Below are 20,308 nucleotides of genomic sequence, written 5' to 3' on the forward strand. Positions count from 1 at the left end.
CTGATCGGCGTGGCCAACGTCTTCCTGGCCTGTCTGTTCTACGACGTCAGGCTGCAGTATGCAGTGCCCATCATCAACCAGAAGGGAGAGGTAGGACCCAGACAGTGTAGATGGGCAGGGCAGCTAATCATTTTAACCAACACTATTCGTTCTAGTTTTGTTCCTTGTAGCCTGCTATGTCTGTCTTGTTGTCTTGTCTTTTAAAAAAAATATAGTGGAAAAGACGCGGTCAGAATTTTGACATGGCTACAAGAGTTTTTTTTCTTGAAACCCTTTTTGGTTACTTTGGCTATCAGACCTATTACTAGGACATGAGCCTAATTTTATGGATCTAATGATAATGGGCCTCGGTGGCAAGAAGATGCTATATTTCACCAGGTAATTGAATTTCTTGACAGCCAAAGTAGATTCTAGAAAAGACAGAACGGAAGATGTTTAGTAGAATTGAAGGATTGAGCAGCCACAGCTATAGTTTACCAGCCCTGTCTACTATGGAACAAAGCCGGTGACGGTCTGACCTGTGTGTGTGTGTGTGTGTGTGTGTGTGTGTGTGTCAGGTGGCAGGCCGGCTGCATGTCGAGGTGTGGCGGGGTAAGGAGGGCTTGGAGGAGGAAGGTTCCGTCCTGTCAGACGTTCAGCAGAGCAACACAGACGGAGGAACCCAGGAGCGCAAACTGGACTGTGTGGTAAGAGAACATTAACAAGAGAACACTATTCAAGTAGTTTCATGAACTCATTAACTGGTAAATTATTCATCATGTGGCCAAGTCATATACAAATGGTCATGGGAATAATTCAGGAAGGCCTCTGTGATGGAGGTCTCCACCTAATCACCCAAATCCCACCTCACTTTCCCTTAACATCAGTGTCTGGTTTCTACATACAGCAGGTGTTCAGTATAACTGTGGTTGAATAGCCAACCAAGGTATTGCCAATGGGGAAATAGCTCCAGTTTAATAAGGGGGATGGCAGGCAGTCAAATTACTGTTTTCCCTCTCCTCTCTATCTCAAGATTCTCCAACCCACTGTACTGTGAACTGTTTAATTAACTCTGGGTCTACGTTATATCTCGGTTGTTTGTTGCATCTGTTTTTTTTATGATGAAGTGGAATAAGAATAGAAATCTGTCACCATGAATTCTTACATACAGACAGCAGGCACTTTTCCCCATGTGTAGAAATGATTTCATGACTTCAGGAGAAAGCCAAGATATTGTAAATGCATTTTGAAGTGTACAAAAAAAAAGTTGGGCATCAACAGGATTATTAATCACAATACTTGAAAGGTTTTTGGAGATGTGAGTCCCTGTGTATTGTTTTATTTTTTCCTCTCCCTGTCTGAATAGCCAGTGTTGTCTCCCTGTGTATCACCGGTTCCTAACATACAGCAGAACGGCACGTAAATGTAAACAGCAGCCAGTAGTTTTAATGAAGCTGTCCATATTGACAGAGCATGTCAGCCAACGCAGCGAGCCAAGTTGTTCTGTCTTCAATAATTGGTTGTCTCCGTTTCAATGGCATTTCATGAGTGTTCCTCACCTCCCAACTGTGGGTGTTTGTTGAAAACTGGACTTGTACTTCATGTATTTTGGTCATGCAGGGAGAGATGGACAAGGAACAGCTGATGTTTGAAGTCATACATATCTCGGCCCTGTTGATTATACAAGATCTTATAATAAACTGATAAATAAATTGGTCTCTTGGCGAGGAGTCAAAAAAGGGGATGGCAATTTTGGAAGCAGATCATGTTTACTTTTATAGCAAAACAGTATCAATCCAGTTGCTATTATAGCTACAGTTGCTATAACTACACCTAAACCTGAGAAACCAGATACATGCTGTGATCTATAATAATAAAGCTGCAGGCAAACTGCTGTTTGGTCAAGCAGTTAGTAGGATAACTTGCAGGTAGACCTATGCTACCAAATACGTTATGCTGGAAATTAAGTCAGAATTGTTAGTTAACAGAAATGATAACATTAGAATTTTAGACTGTGTTATGAGGGAGAATGAAGTCTAAACTATCAAAAGTTTTTTTTTTATTATAGTTTAGATACTCACTCATTTTAATGAAAAAATAGGAAAAAGACAAAACATAATTTCAGACTAATTTAATGCCCACACTGAAAACTGGTTGGTTCCCGTTTTGTACCTAAGCAGCACGTCAAGACATTTTCCAAAGGTTTATTTCTGACCTCCTCCCCCTCTCAGGTGAAAATCCTCCAGGCCTCTGGTCTGCCTCGCCTCCTGTCCAACTTTGTCTTCTGCCAGTATCACTTCTGGGAGCAGGAGGAGCTGGTGTTCATCGCCCCGGAGGTGGAGCCCTCCAGCCCGGCCTCCGCCTCCAGAGACCCACAATGCACCGTAGTCTTCGACAGCTCCAAGGTTCACTCATATGAAGATATCCATCATTTACAAACCAGACTCATATTCTCATATGATGATTAACAAAATAAAAGTAAAAATTATCATGGAAAATGATTGAAGTCCTTGGTTATTTCAAGGCCTTTACTTGTATTGATATAGTCAGTTATGCTGAGTCATGAATAGTAAGCAACATTATTTTTTTTGCACAGATAAAAAGTATTTTAAATTAAATGAATCTTCACATTATGAAGCATTTTATACAGGGAATGTTGCCAACTTTATACAAATTGTATCTTATATAAAATTTATTTTTCCAGGCCCCATTTAAGCTTTTAGGCATTTTAACTGACACTTTTACCCAGAGCAACTTGCAGTAGAAGAAAATGTGTCTTTCTTTCTCATCTCTTCACCTCCTCAGGAGTTGTCTGTCACCGTGTCGGAGGACTTTGTGGAGTTTTTGGCGGAGGGGGCGGTGGCTATTGAGGTGTACGGCCACAAACAGGCCAACCACCGCAGGAACCTGGCGCTGTGGGACCTGGGGGTGATCCAGGCCAAGACCCGGTCCCTCAGGGAGAGGTACGGTTATACTAACACACAGTCTCTGTACCAAACTTGACTTAATCTAAGACCAGGACATGATTCCTCAGGGAATAACAGAAGTCAGGTTCTGTTTGTGTTTTCATACGTATTCAACTCTACTTTTTTAGCCCTGCTCTGATGGTTTAGTCTTTTCCTTGCTGTAGGTGGAGTGAGGTGACTCGCAGGCTGGAGTTATGGGTGCAGGTGATGGAGCTGAACGAGGTGGGAGAGTTCACAGCCGTAGAAGTCCTTCCTGCCAAAGATGTCCGCACTGGAGGAATCTTCCAGCTCAGACAGGTATTAATATACATGTGTGTTTTTATATTTGTTTATGTCTGTGTTTTTTCTTGCTTAGAATTGAGAGTCACTTGCAATAATGACATAGATATCTAAAATATTTGATGCACAAAGGCCTTTGATGATTCAATTAAGTATAGAGCTGCAGCGATTAATCGATTAGTTGTCAACTATTAAATTAATCGCCAACTATTTTGATAATTGATTGATCGGTTTGAGTAATTTGTTAAAATGTTGTTGTAAAAATTCAAAATTCTCTGATTCCAGCTTCTTAAATGTGAATATTTCTGGCTTCTTTACTCCTCTATGACAGTAAACTGAATATCTTTGGGTTGTGGACAAAACAAGACATTTGAGGACGTCATCTTGGGCTTTGGGAAACACTGATCGCCATTTTTCACAATTTTCTGACATTTTATAGACCAAACAACTAATCGGTTAATCGAGAAAATAATCGACAGATTAATAGACAATGAAAATAATCGTTAGTTGCAGCCCTAATTAAGTAGTCAGTCTAATTACACTTAATCCAGCACAATAAAACACTAATAATAAAACCATAATAATAATAAAACAAGACTGCTGAAAATTACATCTATTTTGAAACTGTGCTTTACTCTCTTTCTGCACTTTAACTAACTCATTGCCCTGTAATATTTGTTATTTTTTTCTTTTCCTTTACTGGCAGTTTTTACGTGTGTATCTATGATTATGTGGCTGCCGTATCAATTGAGAATAACTTAAATGTATTGAATTGAATGTCACCTGACACATGTGCCCCTCCCCTGCAGGGTCAGTCTCGGCGGATCCAGGTGGAGGTGCATTCGGTGCCGGACTCAGGCACCATGCCTCTCATCGCCGCCTCCGTCCTTTCTGTATCCATTGGAGACGTCAAGGTCCGACAGGCGCGTCCCGCCAGAGGCAGCGAGTCACAATGGGTGAGGAGAAGATCGACTTTTGTAATTAACTGGAAATGGGGTTGGGCAGTTGGACAAATACATTGGCAAGGGTACTAAATGGAAATTCCCTTGCTTTTTTTTTTTTTTGGCAATTTAAATTACCTTCGCCTAGTGCAAGACATCAAATGGGGAAGCACATGCATAGACAGAATTTGATTTCAAATTTATTCAGATGAAGCACAGAAGGTAGCATAAACACAGCTGACATTTCACAGATCGTTCCTTCCTCAGGGTGTGCTGGTTTTACCTCATCTGCGTGTGCTACAGCTTCCTATTGGGAGCTGACGAACTGATACTTGTTCATCAGTTTTTTTTTCTCTGCTGCGAGGATTTGTACTATAATTTAAAATGTAAAAATGCCCCTTCCCTGCACATTTAAAAGCCACATTTCAGTTCAAGGTTTCATGTCTACGCCATGCACACTGTGTGTGTGTGTGTGTGTGTGTGTGTGTGTGTGTGTGTGTGTGTGTCACCCCGCTTTACACCCACCCTTTCTGACATAAATAGCACAGTTTTTATTGCCTCTATTCTTTGGCATGGCAACTGTAACTTCAATTCACACTCATCTTTACATTTCAGGGCGGGGATGAGGACATGGACAGCTACCAAGTAAGTAGATGATCTCAGTCAGAGGCCAATTATAAACAACATCATGCTTCATAGTTTGCTTGTAACAGAGAGAGTGCTTCTCTAGTGTGAAAAAAAAAATCAAGTAGTCTATTTTTGTACAACTGAGGTGTGTGTGTGTCTGCCTGCTATTCTGTGTGTGTGTGTATGTGTGTGTGTGTAGGAGGTGGACCTGGAGAGGATGAGGGAACAGTGGCTGGCCACGCTCACTAAGAGACAGGAGTACCTGGACCAGCACCTACAGAAGATTGTTTCCAAGCCAGGTGACAAATATAGAAGTTCTGAATTCAACTCTAATATGGAAGCAGAGCAATATTACCAATTCATTTTCCTGCCAATATGGAGTTTTTATGGTAACATGCAATTTCCTCACACTTTGAAACAGCATGGATGAATGTTTCTTATTCTCAAATTCCTTGAAACAAATTTATTTGGCTCTATATAATTTAGCAGCATGGTTAATGCTTTTCCTCATTTGTCATAATCAACAGTAACAGATATGAGTTGATGCCAATATGAAGCCACAATAAGGCAAATATGAATTATAATGATATATCTGTCTGGCCCTTCCTTTGCAATTTTATTATTATGGGATTATGGGAAAATGTATCACATTGCCCAATGTCACATTACATTTATAAGTAATCAACACCCAATTACATGTCATCAACACCTCATTTTGAAAATGTTTCTGTGTTGTCCAAGGATAATGTGTGTGTGCATGTGCATGTTTTATTGGTGTGTGTGTGTGTGTGTGTGTGTGTGTGTGTGTGTGTGCGTCCTCTATGTGTATTAATTTGTGTGTCTTTGTGTGCATGTAGATAAGTCAGAGGACGATGTTGAGAGGGAGTCGCAGCTGCTGGAGTGTCGTCTGACCCTCACTGAAGAACGCAACGCTGTCCTGGTGCCTTCAACTGGCAGCGGCATCCCTGGAGCGCCCGCCGAGAGGTGTGTGTGTGTGTGTGTGTGTGTGTGTGTGTGTGTGTGTGTGTGTGTGTGTGTGTGTGTGTGTGTGTGTGTGTGTGTGTGTGTGTGTGTGTGTGTGTGTGTGTGTGTGTGTGTGTGTGTGTGTGTGTGTGTGTGTGTGTGTGTGTGTGTGTGTGTGTGTGTGTGTGTGTGTGTGTGTGCATTGTTGAGAGGAGGGAAAGCATTACTCATTCACTTCCCCACCCAGATTTTATTAGCTCGCCTGGAAATTCCCACTTCTCTAACCTTTAGGCTACCAGCATTTCCAAAAATCTCTGCATGTCTATAGTGGATGCCATTCCCTCTCAAGACTCTCCTCTCCGCTTTATAGTTCAGTAAAGCAGTATAGTAATGGTAATTACAATACTAAGAAAAAAACAGCACAATCCTATTTATACCTAAACCCTATTGGAGTCGGATGGACTTGACTGCCTCAGCTTAGCTGAATGTCTCACTTAACTGCTCATGTTTGGGTAGGGCTTAGGTCCAAAAAATGATGGACAGGTTATGTTATTAGAAGTTTATTAGGGAATTATTAGCAATTTTAAGCTTTTAAGTCAAGTTTGGATTTTGACCGCTTGATTTTGGTTCAGATTTGGACAGAAATTTAGGGGGTTAGGTTGATGCAGGACACATTTTAGAGTGTATTATCTAATAAAACCGCTGTCTTCTACTCAGCAGCTCTAATTGACTGGGGGTTAAGTGCGTTGCTCGAGAGCAGCTATTCTGTTAATAAAGCAGAAATTAGCTTCTTGTGTCTCTTGGGAGCAGCCGGGGATCTCTACACCCCTCTGTCAGGACCACTCTTTTAGGGAATAGATGTGAAGCCTCTGTGAGCTGACTGGGCTGTCTCTCCGCAGGGTTCCTATCCCTGGAATGGAAACACACGTTCCCGTCCTGTTCCTGGACCTCAGTGGTACGTTGTTCTCACTGTCTGTTGTGCTCGTAATCTGGCAGGATGCTCCACTCTCTCACTAATTAATGCAGTCCTTTTCCTTTTTTTTTTTCTTTCTTATGTCCCCCCCTTCCAGCTGATGATTTCCAGGCCAATCTTTCAGCCCCCCTGGCGGGAGGGTTGGACGCATTACTGAACGAGGAGGATGAGGATGAGTTCTTTGACCTTCATATTGTCAAACACTGCGATTCTGAGGTGAGGGAGTCTCATCTCGTCTCTCTCGCTCTCTCTCTCTCTCTCTCTCTCTCTCTCTCTCTCTCTCTCTCTCTCTCTCTCTCTCTCTCTCTCTCTCTCTCTCTCTCTCATTAAATCATAACATAGAGATTGCTTAATGCAGCTGGGGGTTGACATTACAACATAGTACATGCTAATGTGTTGTTTCTGAGATGCTGAACCACCACGTCTGGCACCAACAATCACCGTCAAAGTCTCTTAGATCACACATCTTGCCCATTCTAATGTTTGGTTGAACAAAAAAACAAAACCACTTCACCATGTTTGCAGGCTTTATATATTGATTTGCTGCCACATGATTCACTGTTTGGTGGAGTAGGCTATTTGCGTTAACAAGCAGGTATACCTAATAAAGTGTATATAGTGTCCAGTTATGTAAATAACAGACTAAACAGACATGACCTTGAGATGGAACATCTTGTGTATGGTTATCTGTCCCTAAGATTTGCCCTAGATCAACCAAAACATGTACAATATCACAAAAGTGTCAGCATTGATCACCAGAGTGAATGATCTATTCGGGACACATGATTGATTGATGATTTTTGTGTCTATGTTCTCATCACTTACCAGCCAAGTTTACCAACGAGCCAATCTCCCAAAACTCAGTGTATTCCTTTTAAACAATGCTTTTGTTCCCCCTTTTCCCCCTCCCGTCCCCTCTGCTCCCCCCAGGTGAAGGTGGAGGCGTCCTGGGACTCAACGGTGCACGAATGTTCCCAGCTGAGCCGCGGGGCGGCGGCTGACCAGAGGGTCTACCTGACGGTCCGGGCCGTGGTCCTGCTCAGCCACCCGGCCCACATGCAGCTGGTCCTCCGGAAACGCATCTGCGTCAACCTCACCGGGCGACAGGTGGGCTGGCAGAGAGGCATGATGGGTAGGAAAGACGGGTTCAGAGACAGACAGAGGGGCAGGCAGAAAAGGAAGGCGGTCACACAGGCTGACACATTCACTCATTGTCACTTACACACTCCCACACACATAACACCCCTTCTTATAAGTTATATAAGTTTTGATGATGTGATAAGACTTGTGTGTGTGTGTGTGTGTGTGTGTGTGTGTGGCAGGGTTTTGCCCAGAGCCTGTTGAAGAGGATGTCCCAGCGCAGCACCATCCCCGGCTGTGGAGTGACCTTTGAGATCGTCTCCAACATCCCAGGGGTAAGACTGGATTTACACTTGACCACAAAATCATTTGTCAGAAAGAAAAAAAAAAAACTGTTCCTACTTCTTTTGTTCATTGGATGAATCCAGAAGTCTTCATACTGGATGTGTGAGCGATCGCATATTTGTCCAAACACTGAAAAAAAAGACCAAACTTTATTAAGAACCAAACTAATATTAAGAATAGTGCAACAGAGTTCTCATGACCCAACCTGCATCATCGTTGGGTGGTGAAAGTTGAACAAGTTACAAAAAAAAAAATGGTATTGATTGGTAAATGATTAATGTCTTTGGTAAGCAGCTGTGTAATAAACAGGATAATATACAAGGAGTCTGGTCATTATTGTAAAATAGATATCAACAGGGTGAATCAAGACCCCGACACGTAGTGGTGCATTATCCCTTACACATTGTGTCCCTATTCCCTGCAGGACATCCAGGGTCCAGAGGACCGGGAGATGCTGGCCAGGCTGGCGGCCAGCGCAGAGGACGAGCAGTCAGCTGACAGCGAGGCCGCCATAGAGAAATACCTCCGCAGCGTCCTGGCTGTGGAGAACATCCTCACCCTGGACCGACTCAGACAGGTTGGGAAGTACAGTCACATCATACACACACATGACATACCTGTATATACACTAGGGATGTGAATGACTCCTTTTTAGACTGATTTATTATGAATCCTGATATGTAGTTGGTGAATACAGGAAAGATATGATGAGATATATGATACGATATGATATTTGTTTTTTATCCTATGTGATACAGTGTGTTTTGATTTGTATCAGTGAGGTAATCAGCAAAAAAATCATGGTAATGAACATGATCTGGCTAGTTCAACATTATCTAAATAACTGAAATTTGTGACCTGTTGTAAATTTTACTGTGGCACAACAAATATATCTCAATGCCCCCTTCATTATATATTTTTCAGCAGTGGGGGAAATCTGAAAGAAATGCTAGAAATAGTAAAATTTCTTTCTACCCCTCCTAAAACAAAAAAAGCTAATTAATGGGTAATTAATCCCAATCATATAAAGCATCCAAATAGAACCACTGTGGAAGTGACAGTGTTTCTGTAAATTAAACGGATTGAAATGCTCACAAAACACACATTTCTTGTCTGCTGATCTCATCTTTTGTAAGTTGACGATAATGTGTGTGTGTGTGTGTGTGTGTCCGTCTGTGTGTGTGTTTGATGTGTGTAGGAGGTGGCAGTGAAGGAGCAACTGGCAGTCAAAGGGAAAGCCCCCAGACGCTGCCTCAGCTCTCCTAACATCAACCGGGTAAGTCAGAGAACAGCAAGCTCAGGTTTTGCCTCTGCTGTAAAAACCCCAACATGAACTCATTCACTTTATCTTTGTGAATGAATTCATCGTGCAGTGGGGGCACTGGCACAAAAAAAACAAATCTTGGTTTATTTCAGACTGATTGTCCCTACATAAACCAAGAACACAATGATAGGAAAACTTTTACAGTGCAAGTTCATCTACTTTGTTGGTGACAGGATGGTATAGTACTGCCACCAAGCTCCTACCTGCTCACTCATTGATCACCAATTCCAAAAATGTAAATGTGAATTTTCTACAGCCATATATTTGAAAATAGAGAAATAGTGTTGGCACTTTGCATGTGCACCCCGGATGTTAATCATTATTAATGGTGATAAGTTTCAAGGGAAGAGCTAAGAGCTGGCAAGACGAGCTGGCAAGCGTTTCTGGGTCCATTTTTTGGTTTGGTGGTGAATTTTTCTTATTCCCACTGATAACTGGCCAAACGTTGACAACATGTCACGTTGAGATATTTCCAGTGTAGGTACAATGGAGTTTAATAGTGAAAAATGTCCAGCTATTCAAAACATCAATGGTAAACGTCAGGTTTTGGTGTCAGCTCCTCAGAATCAAAGAGCACGGGCTTCTTTTTAGACTCCGAATTAGAAAAGTAGAAGTAGACGAGCCAGGTTGAGGGAAAGTGGATACAACAAAAAAGCTAATCACAGCACTTCATCACAAAATAACTCCTGGAATGCATTGAATATCACAGATTGATGATGTATATAACAGTGTAAGTAGAGTATGGATTTTTCCTTTAACTCGCCTTCACTCTAATGGACCTTTCACTCTGCCTTTTCTAACCATACTGGGCCTAGTAAGGGAATAGAATAATTTACTTTTGGCTTGTTTGTAGTTTTATGTTTATTCCTTGAGGCAGTTCCCTCTTCTCCTGCTATTAACCTGTCTTACCCCTGTTAACCTGTCTTACTACTGTTAACCTGTCTTACTAACTCGCTCCATCCGTACTGCCTCTAACCTCCACCAGCTGTCAGCCAGCAGTCTGGATCTCTGCTCCTCTACTCACAAGCTCAATGACTTCAAGGTGAGACTCCTTTTCACCCAAACACATAAATCACGTCTCTCTCGTGACTTTCTCATTCATATAATTATATATTTAATGTCATTTTTCCACATTTATTTATTTACTTTATTATGATCTATTTCTCAACTGCGAGATTCTCCCCAGTCACCTTATGATAGCCTTCTCTTGCCATGATATACAGTAGGCCTAATATGGCTTCAGTTACAGGAGTGGAGTATCTATACTTTTGCTCTATATTACTGCTACATGTTGACTAAAACAGTGCACATTCTCATGCACAGTATTGATCTGTTATTGCTTAAAACAATATGTCTCTCATATTTCCTACCTTGGCTGAACAAGAAACCTAGAAAAGCCTTTACTAAGATGTGATGCCTTTGCTTGCATTTGTGTTAATGTTACTACTATTATTACTACTACTAACAACAATGCAGTCCAATTGTATGTACTTATATGGGCTTTAGACTAAAATGGCATGTCTCTTGTATTCTAACTCCTTTATTTAAACATGCAAGAAAACTAGAAATAGCATTACTCAGAAGCAGATAAGATTGATTTTGTTAACATTGCACTTCAGCACTAATGCATTTCAGCAATTAATACAGTCTTCATTTACCTGGTTTTGGAGCAAAAACTCCCTGCCGATTGGAATTTCAAGACACTCCCAATCCCCCACCACCACCACCACCACCACCCACACACACACATTTTCAACTGCTCAATGATGGAGGACGGTGCTACAAGCAAGTGCCCGGTGTTCATAAATTGTAAAATAGATGTATGATAGTTTGAATGGGCTTTTCATAGGCTTTGGATCTCTGCTGTAATTTGCTAGCTTCCTCATCTCTACTGTGAAAGTGTAAGTATGTTGTGTATTGTATTGTGTGTGCAGGGCTGGGAGAGCCACCAGGACCTTTCTGCAGTGTCTCCTCTGTCCAGACGCACACTGCCGAGCTCCGTGTCCCAGAACCTGCACCCAGAGACCGGTACGACAGATAAAACACCCGCTGCATTTATCTTATAATGGATTCTTTCTCCCGCTTTGAATTCCCCTTCCCTCTTTGCTGCCTCTGATGTTGTTACCTCTATTTTTAATGCCTTCGCTGGTGGCCAACTTGTATCTGTCCTTTCGTTCACAATCTTAATTTTGCACTTTTTTCCTTTCTCTTTGCTAACATGCCTCTTCATTTCTGTCCTTTTCTCCTTCCCCACATTCTTCTTCCCCTGTTTACTCCCTGACCCCCAAAACCATTATCTCTTCCTGCTTTTTCACGCCTCATTTCACCTCATCCTCTTCTTCCTTTTCCCCCCGCACCTCACTCCCTATGCCCATCCTTCCTCTCTGTCCTTGTTTTCTCTCTCTCTCGCTCTCCCTCTCTCCTTCTCGTCGTCCCACCATACACCCCATCAGTGCGTTCAGGCTTTGCTGCGTCTTATCTCTCTCCAGTGAAGGCCGTGCCCAAGCTGCTGAAGTCGCTGCTTCCTGGTGGGAAGGAAGATAGGAGAGACCAGACACCTGTCCATCAGCAGGTACGCTCCTTCAGCCCGCACACCGCTCTCTGGATAAAAGCTCACATTCCGCTTGCGGTCTTATCAGGGATTTAATGTTTATATGCATCGCTGTAGCCCACTCGCAAATATCCCCTGTGCACATAAACAGCATATTTCTTCTGTTGCCATGGAAACTGAGCTTATGTAAATAGTAACACACGCAATAAATGACATAAATCATATAAATGCCTCAGTTCCCTAGATGAGGGGTTTTCAAAAGTTTGCAAAAATTGTGCTGTTTCAAACGTATTATCATGTTTGTAATTTGTGTCATAAATGCCTTTTTCTTGTGAAATAACGAATATTTCCAGCCTCTAGGCTTCATCCTATAGTTAATCAAGTAAAATAACCCGAGAAGGACTCATTTGTTGTCAAAGTTCACCAGTTTGCACATTTATGCCTGTAACAAGGGGTCGTGAGGAAGCTTTGTTTCCTTCATGAGTCAAAATGGTTGAGCACCTTGGTCCTTGATAATATCAGTGACTATGTTAACATGCATGGCTTTTGGCCATCTTCTGGTTAAGGCTGTTTGCAATCACCTTTGATATCCTGTGATTGATTCAGTTGCCATGAATTAACCAGTTTAACAAAATATTTGAGTCTAACTGCGGTGTCCCGTCTACAGATAGAATGGTCCACCAGCCAAAAAGTATTAAAAGGATGTGGCTGCCAGTCTTTGAGTAAGGTTACTTCTAATACAGGGGAAAGAAATCATGATCCCAATAGTAGTAGTAGCCTACTGCTCACTGCCATGTTTTTTGTTAACATCAACATGTACCCATAATGCTGTGCTAGTCTGAATAGTCCAAAAGTGAATGTAGTGAGACGTTTACATTTTGCAGTAATCAGTTTAATATTGGAATAATCTGGGCATCTTAACTGGGTTTCTTTTAATTGGAGTGTGAACTTAACCGGGTTATTTTAACTGAGTTATGACATTTACATACAGTAGGTTGACTCAAAACCGGGTTACTTGGGTAACCGGGTTAAGAAGGGAATTCTCTTTGTATGTAAATGTAACCAGTGTCTCTGAAGTGACTGACGTGGTGTCGGTTGTTTGAGTTCAGAGCAGAGGCTCTGTTAACAGCTCTACTGAGACAGGAACATACATACATACATACATACATACTGTATACAGGGGAAGGTTAATTAGGAGCAGGGGAACCTTGTTGCCCTGATTGTTCGCCCCCACCCCTTCTCCACCTCCTAATCATGTGCCATCGAGACCCGAGATCTGCAGCTTTTCATTCCAACCTAACACTACATCAGCTGATTTCGCTGATTAGCACCTTGAACCAGCGAGGAGAAGCTAATCAGGGAAACTGTGCCTTCGCGCTTGGTGGGAATGAAAACCTGCGTACTGTTGGGCCTCAATGGCATGTGATTTGAGACCACCGTCCTAATCAGTGCTCCACCCCACCGCGTTTGCCCCAGATGTTTACGAGGGTCAACACAAAAACAAAACACTCGACTAGTCCAAATAAACAGGATATTGATGTGCATGTAAATAAAATCTCTTGACACTGTGGCACTGACCTCAAGACCTGGGCAGAATACTTTTAGATAGCACAAAGGACAGATTCATTTTACTCTACAAATGCTGCACTTTGAGGTTCTTTTATTAAGTGTCTGGCCAAATGAATCAATGGCACCTTAATTAATTTAAAAAAGAAATTACTGGTGCCAGGGTTTGTTTTTCTTCAGTGCTCTTCAAGTCTGACCACCCCAACTTCCACTGAGCACCTCTCTACAACAGTAGTTTCTTGACCCTACGATCAATGAAAAGCAATAAAACACCTATGTCTGTCACTATTAGATGCTTTAGTGCAGGAGGCAGCTGTCTTTGTGCCCCTGATCTGTTGTGTTGAATTGCAGGTATACTGTCCTGGTCCAGAGAGTGAGAGGGTAGCTCTGTTTGACCTCCTCTCTATGGCTGGACCTACTGTCCATGTAGGTTCTCATGTTGCTCGGAGCAATATGAATTGAATCAAACCACTTGAATTTCATCAGCAGAGTCTGAAGAAGGAAGCGTCAAATATCCTCATAGGATGTGATGGCAGAGATGCATGAGAGCCAAATCAATCATGCTGATTCATATCCTATCACTGCAACTGTTAATCATATAACATTTGGCCTTATTTATTATACGTTTAGAGTCTGAGTGACAACATATAGGATTAAGTTTGATCCTTCTACTACATACTTGTTAAGCACTTTTCCAAGCAAAATATTAACATTGTTTTTAGAAACATCACACAATATTTAAACAGCTGATATTTGAAGCATATCTACAACTTATATACAGCTTAAATGATGAACTGAATATTGGATAGGGGTGACAAATGATAATCCTGATTGTTTCACTAGTTTATCACAATTATTTGTCTCAATGATTTGAACAACAAAAAACTTTGTTGCACTTTTTGCATCTCATATGAACATCTTGACAAATTTCATCTACAGCGACTGTTCTAGGTGAAATTAAATATTCCGCTGCTACTTTGTATATTAATTGTGGAAACTAGACTCACGATAGATGATTAGAAAACATTAACTATGCAGCCCTAATATATTGAAACAGATGGCCAAGTGGCCCAGTTAGTTATCCTAGTTTAGCACTAGTACTCAGAGAGACTGCCAGAGACGGGTTTGGTGTCCTGGTGTGCAGTATCTGGCTCCCTCTTCTTTTCAGAAACATAGATTAACATTTTTTATCACAGGCTCCGTTTCTCTCTTACTATCATCCTAAAGCCAGAGATTTTTAATTCCATCACAGCAGCTAATCGGCACTTCATGCACACTGTATAATGAACAGGTTTGGGAATCTGCAGGCTTGAATTAATACTTAATCTCCAGGTTGAATTGGACTGAAATGACACTGAATCATTCATGATTGCACGACGTCTTGAAATCTGCTTGACAACCTCTCCACGCTAATTGACAGATTCTTTAGAGGCTGTTTTATCTGAAATGACATAAACTTGATTGCTGCAAACTACAAGCCAAAAAAAATAATTATTTGTTCTTTTCTAAATTCCCTCCCCCTCCCAGAGTTTGCCTCGTATCATGGTGCAGTCAGCCAGTGTTGAAGAGGACATGAGTGCACACCAGCAGCCAGTAAGTCTGTGTAATTAGAGCCACAGTTGTAGTAGTATGTAGCATTGTGTTTCTTTAGAGGTTGGAAGAAGAACAGATGACACCAAAACTCCATTCAAACCAATTGCAATTAAATTCTTACAGACTTGAGTGGCACTTCCTTGAGGCAGCATGGCTCACCTCACCTTATCAGTTGTTTGGGTCTAGTAGAGCATGGTCTGCCTTAGAATATAAAACAGGGAAGGATAAGCTCAACTCTTCTTTTACTCTGCTCTGAATCCTCCAAATATAATAGCTTTCCTAATTATTCCGTACTTGATTTATGCATGCTCATCAAAACCACAGGGTTGCCTGTTTGAGAGAGACACCACACTCTCTAACTGGCAACATTTCAGAGGGGGGAGTCAGCTCTTCGCAGCACTTCCAGTCACTAATACTTGTGTTGCCATGGTTTCCCCCTCAGGTTCCCACTGTGGAAATGAGCCCTCCAGAGATCCAAACAGAGAGATCCATGCCCCTCCCACCGCCAATCATCCCCGAGACAGAAGACTCCACCCAGAGCCCCGTGAGCGAGGCATCGAGCGGGTACATGTCCACTAGTGTATCTACGGCAACGCTGTCAGAGGTCTATACGCTGAGCTGGGACCTCCCTCCGTCATACAACAGCAGAGCGGAGGGCTTCGAGGCAATGCCAAATGAAGAGGGAGAGGAGAGTAAAGTGACGCAGGGAATCACGCCTCTCTCCATCGCTACACAATCCACCATTGGTCTGGAGTCTGTCCCTGCTGACCAATCAGAGCCTCAGGAGTCATCACAGGGTTTGAATGGCAAGGAGGCGGCAGAGAGGACTGACCCACTCCTGACAGAAACTCCTCCACCATCATCCGAACCACACTCCACTCCATCAGATTCTCAAACTGAGCCAGAACTTCGGACCCAGCCTTTCACAGCGGCACAAGAAGAGCCGAAATCAAACCAGTTAACTGACAAAATGAACGCCGAGTCAAATCAGTCCACACAGAGCCAACGAGAACCAAATGAGTCTGCACCAGTCCAGTTGAAGGAGCTAGAACAACCTGATCAAGTTGGAGTATCAGGATCACCAGGCCAGACCAAACAAAAGCTAGACTCAGCACTTCATCACGTTGGATCGGAACAATCGGAGCCACCTGAAGAGTCATTATTAGTACCAGAGAGTGAAACAAAGCAGCCAGAACCAGTAGAGACACCACCTCCAGACCAGTCAAAACCAGAACCCCCTCTGATCCAACAACAGGAGCAGGCTGCCACAGAAAAGACAGGATCAGAGGTAACGTTACTTCATGCCCAAACAGAACCATCTGCAGAAATGAGTCAAAGTCAGTTGGAAATTATAGTAGATCTTCCACAATCACAGCAGCCAGAACAAGACCAGCCAGCATCCACAGACCAGAGGGAACCACCGGCCATGCCAGCCTTAGACAACTCTCATGATCCAAACCTGATCCCAGTTCTATCCGAAGACCCAGCTCCTGCTCCTGACTCATCTGGAGACTCGGTTCTGGTTGCTTCATCCCAGGAACCATCCATTTGCAAGGCCTCGGACTCAGATGCCTCCTCCGTCCCGGCTCCATCCTCAGCCACAGCTCCAGTCCCACCTGAAGCACCTGCCCCTGCCCCTGCCCCTGCCCCTGCTGTAGCCACCCCAGCTCCAGCTCTACCTCCTCCCAACCTTAACCCTTCCTCAGCAGCCAACCCCTTCAAGATCCAGAAAGTGAAGTCATCCGACCTCAAGTCCTTTCAGCGTATCCTGGGTGAGGAGGAAGGGAGTCTAGGGCAGGTGGGCAGGGCCAGCAGCCTGGGGGCGGGACTCAACCTCTCTGTGCCAGTGGAGAGGCTGGAAATCATCTCAGATGAAGACGTGGACGGGCCCGCTACTACCGTTCTTCCTGATTGGTTGAAAGAAGGGGAGTTTGTGACTGTGGGGGCCAATAAGAGTGGTACCGTGCGCTATGTGGGACCTACGGATTTTGCAGAGGGCGTCTGGGTGGGCGTGGAACTGGAGGTACCAGCAGGTGAGCAAAATAGCCCTCTATTCTACTGCTAATTTGTGTAATTTAATGAATCCCATCTAATTCTCACTAACATTTTCCATAGTCCTAGCTTTTGGTCAATAAAAAGATCAAAGTTCTGGTAATCGGTCTAGTAATCTATGGATGGGCTTGATTCTCAGTGGCCTGTGTTTTGTATGGCAGAAGTAGTAGAAGAGTGCAGTAATAAGCTGATCAAAGGTGCCAGTCTTGGCCCAATATTGACATTTAAAATAAAGACCTGTTGTCTATGCGGTTTCCTCCAGCCTTTAAAGACCATGATGCTTGACCACCTTTTTGAGGCAATGTTAACAGGCAATTTTTGGGTGTCCTAGTGCAGTGGTTCTCAACGTGGGGTCCGAGGACCACCAGGGGTCCTTGAGGGGGTTCCAGGGGGTCCCCAGCAAATTGATGAATTGTTAAACTTCACCATTATTTCATTTACAAGAAGTTAACACAATTAGAAAATGTAGAAGAATGACTGTTTTGATCATAGTTTCACTGTTATCTCTCTACCTACAATACAGATAGTCATGGGATTCTGGACAAAATCATATTTAACAATAAAAATATTCTCAGGTTTGGGTCGGAGAGACAAAATCTCATCAAATGGGGGTCTGTGGCTCTAATGTGGACTACATGTGGACTACATTAGGGGTCCTTGATATGAAAAAGGTTGAGAATCACTGTCCTAGTGTCTCAGATGGTTAAGACCATGTACTTGTGACACCCTGGATTCGAATGCAACCTGGGACTTTTGACGCATGTAATCCCCCTCTCCTCCCATTGTTCCTGTCTTTCTCTACTATGGACTATCAAAGTCAGAAATGCCAGAAAAACTCAAACCGTTAAAACCACCAGCGTGTCTTCACTCTACTTTTATTACTTATACCCCAACCCTATTAATGTTGAAGGCAGTATAGCTCATTTGTGATACTATTGATCCCTCCCTCATCTACATCGGCTCAAAATATTGCCCATTCATCATATCCATAACACAAGAAAGGCCAGGCTGAGAAAACCCTGTTCTGTGATCAATGAACATTCAGAGGTGTTGGGCCTGGTCAGCATTACAGTATTGATGTTTGTTCGAATCATGACTTGCGCTGCATTTCATCCCCTCATCTTTCCTCTCACTCTGCACTGTGTGCTGTCTACCGGCACAGAAATATCCTTAAAAAAATATCTCCTTGTCTCTCCAGGAAAGAATGACGGGTCGGTGGGCGGCAAGCACTACTTCCACTGTAACCCAGGTTATGGGGTGCTGGTGAGGCCTGATAGGGTGAGCCGGGGCGGGAGCAAACGGCGTCGCCAGCAGCAACAGCAGAAGCGTCGTAGCGCCAACCTATCAGGATCCAGCCCAAACCTGGCAGCCCTCACCGCATTGGCCAAGGGCGAGGGGGGCGGGGCAGCGTCGAGCCGCAGTAAAGGAGAGAACCGCAAATCCTGGAACAATTGAGAGATGGTAGGCTTGCTATCTGCTCAACTCCCTTTCTGTACAGATAAAAGGGTAATTGCTCTACACCCACTCAGCTGTCACCCATACTCAGCAGCTGGTTGGTGTGATTATAGGGAGAACTTTCAGCTACAGAGTGCCAATATACTGGCTTATTTTGGCACATTTACTGTAGGCTTTGCTGTATCTGGCCCTCCAAGGTTGTGACACGAGATGAATCACACTCCCTACTCTGTGGGAAGAGGACATGCTCACCCGAAAAGAGACAGTCTTGGACACTAGAATAACTGCAGAGGTTCGTTCTCTGGATCTGTTAGCGGCTTCATCCCAAAATGTTATATATCCATATTTTGAAAAATGTAATACCTGATATTCTTTACTTGGTATTTAAAGAAAGAAATAGAGGAATATTGAATGTCTCATCGGGGAATGTGAATATTTTGTAGGTCTCTACATGCAAATGACTTTCATCTCTACATAATGAATTTCACTATTATGCCAACAATCATGGTGTATAAGTAGGAGCCATATTTTTCAAATGGTGTATATCTCATTTCTACCAGTGAAAAGGTGGATTAGTTTTGATCTGCCACCTCTGGAAGGAGCACAGCACTGCCTCAGAGCCAGATGAGGAAAGGCACATTTTTCATGAGTATAAATAAAGCCTCTATTAATACGGTGTGCTATTTTGAAAAGGAAAGGTGATGTATTGCTGTGCCGCTGCTCCTGCCTTTGACACATCTGTGAAGAAGTCACTGTGACCTGGGCTTGGTTTCAAATATTTGAATGACCTGAGGCTCACTGGGTTATCCTTTCAGACATTTTAACAGACTCCAAAGGTGACAAATCACTTGCACATGCTCGTATTTTCTACTGTTCAAAATGTATTCAACAGCTGTTTTGCACAGGTTTGGATAGATTTTTAGAGTCTCAAAAATTACTGTACACCCATTCGTATAATGTTTAACTGGATGGTGTCATTTTATTCTTGTGCCTTGAAATATTATTACGGCTACTTTGCAAAAGTGCCTTAGTAATATAATAGCAACTGTGTTGTCGTCTAGGTTGAAAAATGTGTTCCAAGGGCTGATTTTTAGCTCTTCAAAGTATATTTCTGCTACTGTTTTAGAAAATCTATCTATTCTATCTCTATTTTTCTGACAAATTCTACTAAAATGTTGCAACGTTTTTTAAATCAGATTTGTCCTTAAGCTATCTACCAAGTGTGTTAAGAGTGATTGGAAGGGGATTAATTATTAATAGGTGTGAGAAGATGAGTGGCAGTTTTTGAATGTTTTTTGATCATTGGTGAGTGAAAACATACTGGATAATACTGTGTATGGCACCATTTGTTTTGTATCAGATCAGGATAATTGAGGGCTTTTGTTTGTTACATTGCAATTAGTATTAATTTATGTCTAGCAAATAAGATGTTTTATACTTGTGCATTCAACTTGATCGATTTGACGGCCTAAATGCTTATTTATTTCAAGATGGAGACAGGATATTGTTAATAATGAAAAGCAAATTCAATTGTTTTTATATCAATGATGTTAAATAAACTTTATTCTGCTCTTGTCAACAATATCTCAGTATGGATTTTGAATATGTCTTGAG

General features: G+C 42.6%; 1 protein-coding gene across 1 annotated transcript; it reads left to right on the forward strand.

Moving 5' to 3' along the window:
* Positions 1–3: 3 nt before the first annotated feature.
* Positions 4–20,212, forward strand: LOC139655373 (kinesin-like protein KIF13B; the record flags this gene model as incomplete). The annotated part of the gene is made up of 21 exons (XM_071532761.1): positions 4–90; positions 558–686; positions 2,211–2,384; positions 2,785–2,942; positions 3,110–3,242; positions 4,034–4,180; positions 4,781–4,810; positions 4,992–5,091; positions 5,650–5,776; positions 6,655–6,710; positions 6,826–6,944; positions 7,659–7,835; positions 8,051–8,143; positions 8,578–8,730; positions 9,352–9,429; positions 10,463–10,519; positions 11,412–11,505; positions 11,967–12,049; positions 15,122–15,187; positions 15,630–17,220; positions 18,438–20,212. Coding segments are annotated over 21 exons (3,909 nt in total), but the record flags the coding sequence as incomplete, so codon positions are not given.
* Positions 20,213–20,308: the final 96 nt, after the last annotated feature.

Source organism: Centroberyx affinis, unplaced genomic scaffold (genome assembly GCF_046629955.1).
Source record: "Centroberyx affinis isolate AG114_WGS23_722 - 3 ecotype Tasmania unplaced genomic scaffold, CSIRO-AGI_Caff_v1 ptg002242l_1, whole genome shotgun sequence".
NCBI classification, from domain to species: domain Eukaryota; kingdom Metazoa; phylum Chordata; class Actinopteri; order Beryciformes; family Berycidae; genus Centroberyx; species Centroberyx affinis.